The following is a 14,348-nucleotide window of genomic DNA, read 5'->3' on the forward strand; positions in this document are numbered from 1 at the left end:
ATTATGGCCATTAGACCTATCTGTGTCTGTGTGACTTAAAACAAATAGTGCCAATGCACTATGAGAGGAAATGAGACAAAGTCCCTCAAGTGCATTGGCACTGCCAGTGGCTCCTAGTAGCCTATGCAGTGGCCTCCACATTATGTACTCGCCACGCGTCTGGGTAGGTGTGCTATTTACCAACTGATGGGCCCAACTTAGCACACTGGGGTGAAACGCTGGCAACTAGGAATGAGTTAGCTGGAAATTTTTTAAGGTATAATAAATTTACACATTCAGGACAAATATTTCAGGTTCTCTATGGGAATCTATATCTCTTCTATTACAGTGGCCTTACATATTTTATCAGTGGCAGCTCTTGACAAAATTTTCAGGGGGTTCACAATGTACCAAAGTAGAATGCAAATCAGTACAAAATAACTTACTTAAATCATGTTACTAAAAGTTCCTTCTCTTCTCATAATATGGTACAACCCCTACAACCGAGGATGCATTTTTCGGATATTAATCTGAGTGTACAACAAAACTAAAATTAAGACTGCCGGGCTGAGTAGCTCAGATGGTTGAAGCGCTGGCCTTCTGACCCCAACTTGGCAGGTTCAATACTAGCTCAGTCCGGTGGTATTTGAAGGTGCTCAAATACATCGGCCTCATTTGCTAGATTGACTGGCATGTAAAAGAACTCCTGCGGGACTAAATTCAGACAACTCGGCTTCTCCAAAAACTGTTAAAGTAATTACTGGGGTGTGAAAACAATATCATCATCATCATCATTATTAATAAAAATTACGACTACTACTAAAACGTTTTCATTTGCTGCGCTGATTTGAGGTGAGACGAACATGAGAGAGGGGTGACCGTGGCCAATAAAAGGAACTGTCGATGTATTTTATCATTCACTTAAGAGAGGAGAATTGAAAACCATGGAAAACCATTCTCAGGACAGCAGATAGGAGGAGACCAACCCCACTGCCTCCCGAATATAGATCTGAAATGCCACAGTAAAGCCGTGACCACTGTTAGCCGAAGCTACTCAACAATTTTGAATTATCCATGAATGCGTGAATATGCATTAGAATTGGGTGTTCACGTGTTCGTGTACTCATGAGAGCCCACCGCCACTGCATTTTATACAAGTGAGCTCTACTGGTACCACAAACGTCTTCTTAGCATGAATTTGACCTAAAATATGTTATAGTGGAGTGACTTTCTTGCTTGTTTATTATCAAAAAGTGGCAGATCCAGAACATATTTAAGAGAAGGAGACATTATATTTCAGTTATTTTCACAAATTTGTCCACTATAAGGATTGATTTTACATAGTACGAAGTTCAGAAGATTTAGTTGGTCTGTCTTTAGTAAGTATCTTTTCCCAAAGTAGCAGTTCCCCTTTGACTTCACATAATGTATAAAACCTACCAAATCATTTTCATAAATGGGCATAGCTTTCAGAACATGTGTTTATCAAGTCTAAACAATTCATATAAAGTCTATATAAATATCTATATTTAAATGGATTTTCTCTGTTTACAACATATGTCATGTGGGATTGCAATATGCAGATGATGCTGCTACACCTGCTCTCACACCTGAGGAGCTGCAGTCAGTCAGTAGTTTCAAGAGTGCTTGTGATCGTTGTGGTCTCTCCAAGAATATTCAGAAAAACAAAGTACTCGCACAGCCTGCACCTGGGTGAAACCTCCCAGCTTCCAATATCTCCACTGCAGATACTGTCGACCACTTTTTGTATCTAGGAAGTATCCTCTCAACAAATTTTAACTGCCTACAAGATGTGGATAGGGAAATTGGTGCTGCACACTCAGCATTTGGACATTTATCCCATCATATCTTCATGAATAAGGACCGTATAATGCATACTGAGATCATAGTTTACCATGCTATATGCTTTATGTTTGTGAAACTTGGATCCTCTACCGTCAGGGTATCAAAAAGCTAAAATGTCTCCATCTGCAAAAATGTAGATCAATCTTGAACATCAAATGGGAGGACCATGTCACCAACCTTGCAGTTCTTGAGAAAATGAATGCTGTAAGAATTGAGGCTACCATCATTGGTCACCATCTCAGATGGATAGGGCACGTCCCTTGCATGAGTGAAACTAGGTTTCCTCATCAACTCCTGTATGGCAAACTCTGCTCTGGCACAAGACTTCATGGAACCCCTTTGAGGATTTGAAGGATCAGTTAAAGCATATTATGAAAAGAGCTGGAATTAACACTCCATCCTGGGATATGCTTGCTGAGAATCGTACACTTTGGCGGCACACTGTTTCTACATCTGTTACGGTGTTTGAAGAGGAATAACAATGACTTGAAGAGGATAAACGACAAGCACGGAAGCTCTGTCAACTCAGCCCTACTCTCCTCCAGCCATTCTATGTGATCTGTGTAGACGTATGTTTCTTGTAAAGATTGGGCATATGAAACACATTCACAATGCATTGTGAGTGGGAAAATGTAAATTGCTGAAGAATATGTTTACTTGGATAAGAGTTTCAGCTGACAATGATGTACGATAAAAGGTGGGGGGTTGGGACAGCTTAATAGTCTTGTATAGTTCTAAGCAAGCATGCTGGTTAAGATGACACAACACCCAGATAATTCTTTAGCACCATTCAAAAAGTGAGAGTGCAAATTGCAGAGGTTTATGGACTGAACTCTGAAAATAATTAAGACGGGGGGGTTGTGGTTGTGGTGGTTGTGGTTGTGGAGGTTGTGGTGGTGGTTGAACTGGATCTACGTGGTCAATGGATTATATTTTCCTTGTGTATGAAAAACTGGATCTGTGTGAAACTTTTGTTTCCAAGGCAGGTTAGAACTTCTCATAATAAAAGTTGTCTTCAATTTGCTTTCCAGAATATGAGACGTTTGGATACAACAAAGTGGAGAGAACAAAATAGTCTGAACTATTAAATCCAAATTTAAGGTCTTCGCTCACTTCAAGGTGACATTGTTGTAAAATATTTGGTTATAATATTTTGTACAAATATTTCTTTTAAATTAGGTACTGTTCCAAGGTGCCATTTTAGAATTCCTTTAACAGTTAGCCAAATAAAATTTGGCTACTCAGTGAACAAAAAAGAAATTTATCGGACAAAGTACAAAAAAAAAGAAAAAACTTGTTATAGTACATAAAGATAATTATGGCTTTTTCAGGTTATCTTTACACTTTTTTAAATATTTATTTTTAACATTTTAAAAATGTATTTTTCAGTGATCGCTGTTGTTCCTAGACAAAAAAATTTCTTCACTTGAATTATAGCTTTATAACTATTGAATTTCTCTTTCTGATTTACATAAATGACAGTTCGGTACTGTACTTTAAAAGTACTTGAAGCTATTCAGTCCCAGTTATACATTGCATTTTACAGTAGGCCCTACATCAATTTTAGTAGATGCCTGGTATATTTGTTAATTATGAAAACTTCAACTTCCATACTTTATGTTTGAACCAGTATACTGTCCGTTATGTGTGGTAGTAAACTGATAAGTTATTTGTATACAATATTCATGCTAATTGTTATACTTTGCTGCAAACTTGTTTGATTTTAACTCTAGTTCAGGAGAGTAAATTAAAAAAATAAAAACAATTAAAAACTACTATATTTCTTCTTTCTCATTTCTTAACTTTCCCATTACCTCAATATGAATGCATTACTGATAGACTTGAAAGTATAGCCTACATGGTGTAGGCCTGATTTGTAGAACAAAGAAGCAGAATATATCAATATACTATTTCCTTACTTTTTGAAGAACTTAATTATGTGCAAGTAATTAGAGGACAATCAGAATTATATATGGCACCCTCTAACTCAATTCAACAAGTCTTCAGAACATGCTGGTTGTAAATAATTTTCAGAGATGGTCAAAATTTTGTAAAAAAGACTTTCTGTTATTTTGTAAATATTTTAAAGTGGCAAACCTTATGTACCAAAAACTATGAATAATTGTGATTTCAAATCCTGGCAGTATTTGTTCTTTGTATTAAGCCCATTTTAATATTTTGAGTAGAAAAGTAGGCAATAAAAAGTGCACTGATTCAATTTTAATTAATTATGGGATTTCGATAACAAAATAGAAAATTGATAAGCTTAGAAGAAGACATTGTTCTTAAAAGTAATTTTACAACTATAAGGGTCACAAAGCCAAGTTTTATTCTATACCTTTGTTGTTATTATTGCAGTATATCGGTATATCCTTTAGACTCACAATACCATTTTCTTAAATTATCTTTTACCCTTTCATCTATCTTGCGCCACTTCGAACGAGCACATATATGCCTGCATGGTTAAAATGTCTGACTCGGCAAATCTAAGCCACTGTGTAGCAGCCATGATGAGGAAGTAGCTATCTTCAAACTTCTTTCCCTTTCTGTCGAATCCTTCAATTTACCAAACAGGCCGCAATCAAAAGCTGCCAAATCAAGGTTGTAAGGTGGGTGTGGCAATGCTATCCAACTCAGGTTTTGGATAGCATCGTTAATTTCTGACTGATGTGTGGTTGAGCGTTGTCGTTCAAGAGTAGAGCATCCTGCCGAGGTCGATTCGGTCGAGCATAATTCATGTGAGCGCGAAGTCCCTTTTGTTCAATCAATCAATCAATCAATCAATCAATCAATCAATCAATCAATCAATCAATCAATCAATCAATCAATCAATCAATCAATCAATCAATCAATCACCACTGATCTGCATTTAGGGCAGTCGTCCAGCTGGCAGATTCCCTATCTGTTGTTTACCTAGACTTTTCTCAAATAATTTCATAGAATTTGGAAGGTTTTTTTTTTTTTTTGGCTATTTGCTTTATGTCGCACCGACACAGATAGGCCTTATGGCGACGATGGGACAGGAAGGGGCTAGGAGTGGGAAGGAAGTTGCTGTGACCTTAATTAAGGTACAGCTCCAGCATTTGCCTGGTGTGAAAATGGGAAACCATGGAAAACCATCTTCAGGGCTGCCGACAGTGGATTTAGAAATTTATTGAACATCTCCCTTGGTAAATTATTCCAGTGCCTAACACCCCCTCCTATAAAATAATATTCGCCCCAATTTGTCCTCTTGAATTCCAATTTTATCTTCATATTGTGATCTTCCCTACTTTTAAAAACGCCACTAAAACTTATTCGTCTACTAATGTCATTCTACGCCATCTCTCCTCTGAAAACTCGGAACATACCACTTAGTCCAGCAGATTGTCTCCTTTCTCCCAAGTCTTCCGAGCCCAACCTTTGCAACATTTTGCAATGCTAATCTTTTGTCGGAAATCACCCAAAACTAATCGAGCTACTTTTCTTTGGAGTTTTTCCAGTTCTCGAATGAAGTAATTCTGGTGAGGGTCCCATACACTGGAACCATACTCTAGTTTGGGTCTTTCCAGAGACTTATATGCACTCTCCTTTACATCCTTACTGTCTGTCTGTCTGTTAGGTCATCAGCCCAGAGCCTGGTTGGATCCTCAAATAGCACCACCAAAGGTTATGCGGTTATAAGGAAACCGCAAAAACCAATGGCAGCACCAAAATGAGGCGTACTAGGCAAGATGAGGAGTGAGGTAGTTTGCCATTGCTTTCCTCACTGGGTCAGAAAGTACTATTGCAGCACGACTGACCCTATGAGCAGCACCTTTCTTAACACTCAGATGCACTAGTCATGCTCTGAATGTCATTACTCAGCACTACCCATACCCCAGCAACTTCCATATTGTCACAGCCATGGATGCTGACTGGGACTTCGGTGGAAGCTACACTTTACTCTGGCCTGTGCCAAGAGATGGATGCAAAAGTACTGTATCCATCAAGAAATGACAGCAGGCAGACATCCTTACTACTACCTCTAAATACCGTACCCTTATAACCGTGTGCAGAGATCTGTACCCTTTATTTACAATACCGTTAATGGAATTACCCCAGTGAAGATATTTCCTTATATTAACACCTAGGTACCGTACTGACAATGATCCCCATAAGAAGTTTTCACTCCATCAATTCAGTAATTAAAACTGAGAAGACTTTTCCTATTAGTGAAACTCACAACCTGACTTTTAACCCCAATTATCATCATACCATTGTCCGGCTCCATGGCTAAATGGTTAGCGTGCTGGCCTTTGGTCAGAGGAGTCCCGGGTTCGATCCCCGGGAGGGTCAGGAATTTTAACCATTAATTTCGCTGGCACGGGGGCTGGGTGTATGTGTCGTCTTCATCGTCATTTCAACCTCATCACGACGCGCAGGTCGCCTACGGTAGTCAAATCAAAAAAACTGCACATGGCGAGCCGAACTTGTCCTCGGACACTCCCGACATTTCATTTCATCATACCATTGCCTGCTGTCCATCTCACAACATTGTACAGTCTTGTAACATATTTATTACTCTATATAGTATAACGTCATCTGCAAAAAGCCTTATGTTCAGAATTTAAATTGTTTTGAGTTGTGTAGTATTTTGACTCTTTTTTGTTTCGTGGAGTATCATGGCGACTCTTTGACCAGTGAAGTGAATTGTTGTTGACCAAGTCTGTATTCTAACACGATTATGTGTTGTTATTGAGTTTAAACACTAAATATGTTGAATGTATGGAATCAGATCGAGTTTATTACAACATACTGGTGACCCCCGACGAGATAGACGCTGTGTGTTTATTCCTGTCCTAGAAGAGAAGGAATTTGAAGTACAATAGCACGTGTTTCCGAGTTAATATTTCTTCCAAGTCGAGAAGGACTAAATATGGAGAAACTGAAGAAAGGTAGGATACCTGTGAGAAAATGCTTCACAAGCAAGTAAACGACGCTTTAGGAAGGAATATCTGTCCCAGCTGATCCAGCGCCCCAAAGGAAAAGGAACATCAACTTTGAACGAAGGTGATGTGGTTCTGGTTGGTTGCTAGCAACAAAAGAGAGTGGAGTGGCCACTAGCAAGATAGTGTGTCTCTTTCCTGGCAAGGACGGTGTATCTCGGGTAGCCAAGTTAAGGCTGAAAGATGGAACACTGATAAGACCTATTGAACGACTGCACCCTCTGGAGGACACTCGTGAGGACCCCTTAGTTTCCAAAGCCTCTTCACCTGATAACCTTCCCCGTGGGTAAAGAAGCCGTAGTGGTCGCAGAGTGGTCCCCAATCCAAAGTACTCCTCTTGCGTTATAGACTATGGAACTGTGCTGAAGAAAGGGTCCTGTGATATTTGTAGGCATTAGTTATTTGTGATATCAAAGTGACTGAAATTATGCTCACAATTTCAGGGTGGGAGAAATGTTGAGAATTTGAATTGTTTTGAATTGCGTAGTATTTTGACTCTTTTTTGTTTGGTGGAGTATCATGGCGACTCTTGGACCAGTGAAGTGAATTGTTGTTAACCAAATCTGTATTCTGTCACGATTATGTGTTGTTATTTAGTTGAATGTATGGAGTCAGATCGAGTTTTTTACAACACCTTACCTCTGATTCAAACTCTTTACTCATCTCATTTATATACACTGACTGACAGAGCAAATGCAACACCAAGAAGGAGTGGTCAGAACTTTATGCCAATTGCAGGGTAGACTGACGTCACTGAGGTATGCTCATGATGTGAAATGCGCCGCTGTGCTGCGCGCGTAGCGAACGATAAATGGGACACGGCGTTGGCGAATGGCCCACTTCGTACCGTGATTTCTCAGCCGACAGTCATTGTAGAACGTGTTGTCGTGTGCCACAGGACACATGTATAGCTAAGAATGCCAGGCCGCCGTCAACGGAGGCATTTCCAGCAGACAGACGACTTTTCGAGGGGTATGGTGATCGGGCTGAGAAGGGCAGGTTGGTCGCTTCGTCAAATCGCAGCCGATACCCATAGGGATGTGTCCACGGTGCAGCGCCTGTGGCGAAGATGGTTGGCGCAGGGACATGTGGCACGTGCGAGGGGTCCAGGCGCAGCCCGAGTGACGTCAGCACGCGAGGATCGGCGCATCCGCCGCCAAGCGGTGGCAGCCCCGCACGCCACGTCAACCGCCATTCTTCAGCATGTGCAAGACACCCTGGCTGTTCCAATATCGACCAGAACAATTTCCCGTCGATTGGTTGAAGGAGGCCTGCACTGCCGGCGTCCGCTCAGAAGACTACCATTGACTCCACAGCATAGACGTGCACGCCTGGCATGGTGCCGGGCTAGAGCGACTTGGATGAGGGAATGGCGGAACGTCGTATTCTCCGATGAGTCACGCTTCTGTTCTGTCAGTGATAGTCACCGCAGACGAGTGTGGCGTCGGCGTGGAGAAAGGTCAAATCCGGCAGTAACTGTGGAGCGCCCTACCGCTAGACAACGCGGCATCATGGTTTGGGGCGCTATTGCGTATGATTCCACGTCACCTCTAGTGCGTATTCAAGGCACGTTAAATGCCCACCGCTACGTGCAGCATGTGCTGCGGCCGGTGGCACTCCCGTACCTTCAAGGGCTGCCCAATGCTCTGTTTCAGCAGGATAATGCCCGCCCACACACTGCTCGCATCTCCCAACAGGCTCTACGAGGTGTACAGATGCTTCCGTGGCCAGTGTACTCTCCGGATCTCTCACCAATCGAACACGTGTGGGATCTCATTGGACGCCGTTTGCAAACTCTGCCCCAGCCTCGTACGGACGACCAACTGTGGCAAATGGTTGACAGAGAATGGAGAACCATCCCTCAGGACACCATCCGCACTCTTATTGACTCTGTACCTCGACGTGTTTCTGCGTGCATCGCCGCTCGCGGTGGTCCTACATCCTACTGAGTCGATGCCGTGCGCATTGTGTAACCTGCATATCGGTTTGAAATAAACATCAATTATTCGTCCGTGCCGTCTCTGTTTTTTCCCCAACTTTCATCCCTTTCGAACCACTCCTTCTTGGTGTTGCATTTGCTCTGTCAGTCAGTGTATATTAGAAAACATAGATATAAGGGCCCTTTAAATAACAAGCATCATCATCAAACATAAAAGTCCAATGATACTTCCTTTTGGAATTCCCCTCTTAATGGTTACAGAATCAGATAATGCTTCATCTACTCTAATTCTCTGAGTTCTATTATCTAGAAATACAGCTACCAATTCAGTCTCTCTTTTGTCTAGTCCACTTGCATTCGTTTTGCCAGTAGTCTTCCATGATCTGCCCTGACAAATGGCTTGGATAGGTCAATCGCGACACAGTCCATTTGACCTTCCGAATCTACAATATCTGCTATATCTTGCTGGAATCTTACAAATTGAGCTTCAGTGGAATAACCTTCCCTAAAACTGAACTGGCTTCAATTGAACCAGCTATTAATTTTGGAAACATGTCTTAATATAATCAGAAATAATACTTCTCCAAAGCTTACATGTACGGTAACACATGTCAAACTGACTGGCCTGATATTTTCAGCTGTATGTTTATCAACCTTTCCTTTATACACAGGGGCTAATATAGAAACTCTCCATTCATTTGGTTACGGTAGTTCCTTCATGCAAACAGTAATCAAATATACTTCAGATATGGTACTGTATCTCAACCATTGTCTTTAGTATATCAAAATTCCAGCTGCTTTTCCTTTTCAACTTTTGTATTTAATTGTAAACTGAGAGTCTCAGTCTGCTCCAGGTTTTAGCGACGATTAGTTCAGTTTGATAGTGAACTCTAAATGAGTACCGGTACAAAAAGAGGAAAGACCGATTTTCTCAAAAAGAAATAGGAGAAACCCACAAGTTGCCGGGATATTTGTAAATCCTCACATGCATCTGGAATTTATGGTGGTTCCTTAAGTTATGATAACTAACTACAAGCCTGAGTCCCTCCGAATCCCAGAAAATGGTAGCCATCAGTTTGCCTGCTGAAGACCCCTCTTAGAATTTCGTTTTTATGGGCGAATTCACTTCATGCCACTCCGTTAATTGTCTTTTCGTCTCTGGTTCAAAATAATGAAGCCATGTTTCATCTCCCAACACATTTCTTGAACGGAAGTTATCCCTCTTATCAGTGGTGTAGGTAGGAGTTTAAGATGGGGAGGGCTCACCCCCTAACCTCTTATGCAAGATGTTTGACATTTAAACTTGGAAGAGACATTATGCTGCCATTATGCTAAATATTTGCGGAATGCCGTTGAGCGTTACAATCGTCCTCGGATAGGACTAACGGTGGCTGTTAAATATCAACAGTATCGCGGAATGTAGCCCATTATTTCACGCCGTAGGTTGTTTCCTGGCATATGCTATAATTTTTACTGTATTTCCACTTATGTTTTCTGCTTTCTTGCCTCTGCCTTGGCTCTTTAGGCTTAAGTGGTAACACCATTAGTCAACTTCTTATCTGTTTACCTAAGAATCCCTGCGCCTAAATTTCTCCTCTGTTACCGCTTTCTTAAATCCATAATTGATATCATCACAATTTAGTGAGGGACATTTCATTCTCCCAATACATCCACTTGGTATTTACATATATGTCCTATTCGGATATCCTGAGTTATTATCCTATTTTCAATTAATGTCGTCTTTCTTAACTGTATTATTTCCTTCCTTAATTTCTCCGTACGTATGCGAGTGCTAATCCCGAAACCTGGACACTTCCTTTGAGGAAAAATTCCAAGCTGTTCAAATGTGTAACTTTTGGTCCCGAAAAGTATCGAAAGATGGAGGCAATTTTAATGACGGTGCAGATATTCGTTTCGAGGTAATTGGTGGTAAAACGGTAAGTCGTATCATAAAACAAACTAATTTCGAGATATCTACAATTTTGGCCCTATGACATTTTGTCATATCTCGATAGCTTATACGTTAGATAGAGGTGCATTTCTCGATTATAATCAAATCTCTCGAACTCGATTGTGCATGTCATTAGGAAAAGGGGCCTGTAATTATAATGAAAACTCCAGATCTCGATTGTTAATGACAGTGGGAAACGTGGCCTGCCATTATCACACCTTACTTCGGAAACAATTTCTGGGCTCCTAACGTGGTGTTTCTCGGATAGCGCTATGAGACATGCAATAAATATAATCTTACTTCGTGTACAGTTATTTTGCGTAGAGATGCATATACAAGGTAGAATACCGTAGCGAATGACGGGTACATTTTCTAGCATTATAAAATAATGTAGCCTCCGTGGCTCAGTCGGCAGCGCGTCGGCCTCTCACCGCTGGATTCCGTGGTTCAAATCCCGGTCATTCCATGTGAGATTTGTGCTGGACAAAGCGGAGGCGGAACAGATTTTTCTCCTGGTCTACAGTTTTCTCCGTCATCTTTCATTCCAGCAACACTCTCCACTATCATTTCATTTCATCTGACAGTCATTAATCATTGCCCCAGAAGAGTGCGACAGGCTTCGGCAGCCAGCACATTTCCTATCCTAGCCGCAAGATGGGGGCTTCATTCATTCCATCCCTGACCCGGCCATTGACTGGAAAACAGGTTTTAGGTTGTTTTATAAAATAATGTAAACCATATCGATGATGCACTTTAACATGTATGGATGGGTCCAAGTTGGCTGTTTCTATCCCGGTTCATTCCAGTGGCATTTTAAAGTGCTCAAATACGTCAGCTGCGTACTCTCAAATCTGCACACGCCATTATCCGACTATTTTGAAGTATTTGCTGGGAGGTGTTGACACTGATCCTAAAAATGTCATGGAAAATATTCGATCATACAACAGCTCTCTTTCCTTTGCTTCGCTTAGGATCAATATATCGATACCAAGGGGAAATACCTACAACGGAGCATCCACGATCAAAATGTATTAGGTGCCACTTCTCAAAGTCAACGCTTTCCGATGGAGATAATATACCTGCATCCGCCAGAATGGTGAAGTGGATGGAAAGAAAACATTTTTCATGTAACATTTCAAATATAATCCTCATCGTTGCAGTGTCAAGCCTATATCTGGTGCCAGTTTCAGCCTTCCAAACGTTCCCATTTTCTCAGTAGTACTGTGGAAGGCAGCAGAACTCAGGGATGCACACATCATGCCGATAGATGGAGTTCTGTGACAACTTGGCGAATATGATTCTGCGCCCTCTTGAGCACCGGGAGACCTCTCGACACTCAGGGTCTTGACGGGTTTTCCTCGTTGTGGGGCTATTTCAGAGAGTTGCAGTACCTCGGCTAGCTAAAGTGTCTGAATCGATGCGTAACTTGGGTTGGATCAGGTGTCTACGCTGTAGTAGAAGCGAATCGCGTCTGTCGTGGGAGGTCGGATTTGGAATCCTATCGGGCTACCTGGTTCCCGAATTTAATTCGCAGAGTATCTCTATAATTTGTGACATGTCTTTGCATTAAGGTTTCCAGTTCGTCGCCGTTTTGTTTGGATTTCCTATTTCGTGTAGCAACATTGACCTTGTTATTTTTCTTTGAGGTTAGAGTTTCTGATCATTCATTGTAACCATGAGGTTAGTTCTTGGTTTGGTTTACAGGTAAGGTTATTTACAACTAATTATTAATGAAAGGATGGAGATATTCTGGGAAGGATTCCGTTTATTCATTGAAATAGACCCTAGCTAATTAAGACGAAACCAAAGTGTAATCTAATTTTTAACTTATGAAATCATTTCCATCGAAACCAATTAATTGACTTGGCCCTATCTAAACATAATGCAGTGATATTGGTTGAAGCAATTCATATTATCCAAGAGCTAGTCGTGAACACGAACACAAGTTTACAATTATTTATTAACTTACATTAACCTTGAAATTGATAACCATTTTTGAGATTTCATTTAATCTGTTCCATCTGGATAAATCAACCTATCTGATAATATTCTTTGCGTAATTTCATTGACATGGGTACCTTCATGTCATATACTGTGCAAGGCATACACTGTAGGAAGTTTGCTCTTATTTGCGTCGAATGAGTCCAACCAGTATTACTTTTTCATGTGTTAATTACCCTACCCTATCCTAAATAAATTATATTGTCCTGAGGATGCTCGTCTTAACGCAACAATAACCGCATGATCATCCTCACACATACCTTCGAGGATCACCTTGACTTAACACTACTGCATGAAATGAATGATAGGAAAGCAACACATGAAACAACAAGAAATATTTACACACGTATATCAATCAACATCACATGATATCTCGACTACTTAAAATTAATTCATATGCCCATGAAGTTCTGCATTTAGTCTAACTGATATCATGGTACCGGTACGTATCCTCGTAGCCATGTATGCGGTAAGCTCCCTACGCCGCAAGCGTAACGCTATAGTACCGGCCGACAATCGTAAAAACAGAACGTGAATCCAAATACGGCATCCGTAGTGTCGTGGTAATAGAAAGAATCACAGTAATCAACATCGCATCGCAATTAGTAATCATCAACATCACCACCTTGGCATACACTTACATATGAACATTACAATCTTAGCATACACTTACATATGAGCATTACGATCTTAGCATACACTTACATATGAGCATTACAATCTTAGCATTTACATTATCTAATTCCATAATAACCATAACATGATTGAATGGCACGCTCTTCGTGACGAACTTGCACGGTGAACTTTCACTATCACCCCTCAAATTATTTCACAGCTTTCATTTCGCAGCACATTTCACTACATGAATCACTTAAATACACGTGAGCTCACCCACGCCTCATTAGCATACCTCGATATCACACTGCATTGAATTATATATCACCACAATAACTATCACCATTACAGGCACTTAATACACGATTGGCACATCATCATTACTATATTGACTTCACGTCGACTCATATTCTTATTATCACTCGTAGATTCACTATTTATTGTATTTCTTACCTGTACAGTACCTTCTTTTATGCCACGATATGCCATAGCCTTCTTCTCATTATCATAATCATAGTAAACATGCTGCATTTAATCATTCGAAGAATAATTCGCCCTTGAATTCAGGGAGTTCACCATCTCGCTGATCGAAACAAATACAAATCACATCTCCATTATCCATGCGTTATCGGTATTTACTTCATAATAAATATGCTCAAATTCTGCTCTAACATATGTTACATGCGCACGCATAAGCTCGTACCTTTCAGTAATTACGATACAATACAGTGTAAACATTGCTGACGCCGACTCCTACGTAAACAATCATACACTCACAAGATACCGTAAAATTTCAAACACCGTGTCACCAAACGCGTATATAAATTACTACAGGCCAACTAATTCAGTATCACATTGCTCATTGTGCGCTTATCCTTGCCTCTTAACGAACTACTTCAGGACATGTATTTGCACTACTATCTACATCATGATTACTAAGTAATGCAATCGAAAACAACATGAAAAGGCATTATTATTATTAAGATAAAGATTACTGACTTGGAGACCAGGGCAGAGGAAGCGCATGGAC

General features: G+C 40.7%; 1 protein-coding gene across 2 annotated transcripts in view; it reads left to right on the forward strand.

Annotated features, from left to right (window-relative positions):
* LOC136877457 (alpha-tocopherol transfer protein-like) overlaps positions 1-14,348 on the forward strand; it is a 307,632-nt gene that overhangs the window by 269,829 nt on the left and 23,455 nt on the right. Inside the window, exon 8 of one of the 2 annotated variants that reach the window (XM_068228651.1) lies at positions 2,877-3,620. The exons of the other annotated variant lie outside the window; for it this stretch is intronic. Within the exon in view, the coding sequence (XP_068084752.1) occupies positions 2,877-2,920 (44 nt within the window). The 3' untranslated portion in view covers positions 2,921-3,620. Of the gene's footprint in view, positions 1-2,876; positions 3,621-14,348 lie in introns of those variants that run through there. 2 annotated transcript variants of the gene reach the window in all.

Source organism: Anabrus simplex, chromosome 7, assembly GCF_040414725.1.
Source record: "Anabrus simplex isolate iqAnaSimp1 chromosome 7, ASM4041472v1, whole genome shotgun sequence".
NCBI lineage: Eukaryota > Metazoa > Arthropoda > Insecta > Orthoptera > Tettigoniidae > Anabrus > Anabrus simplex.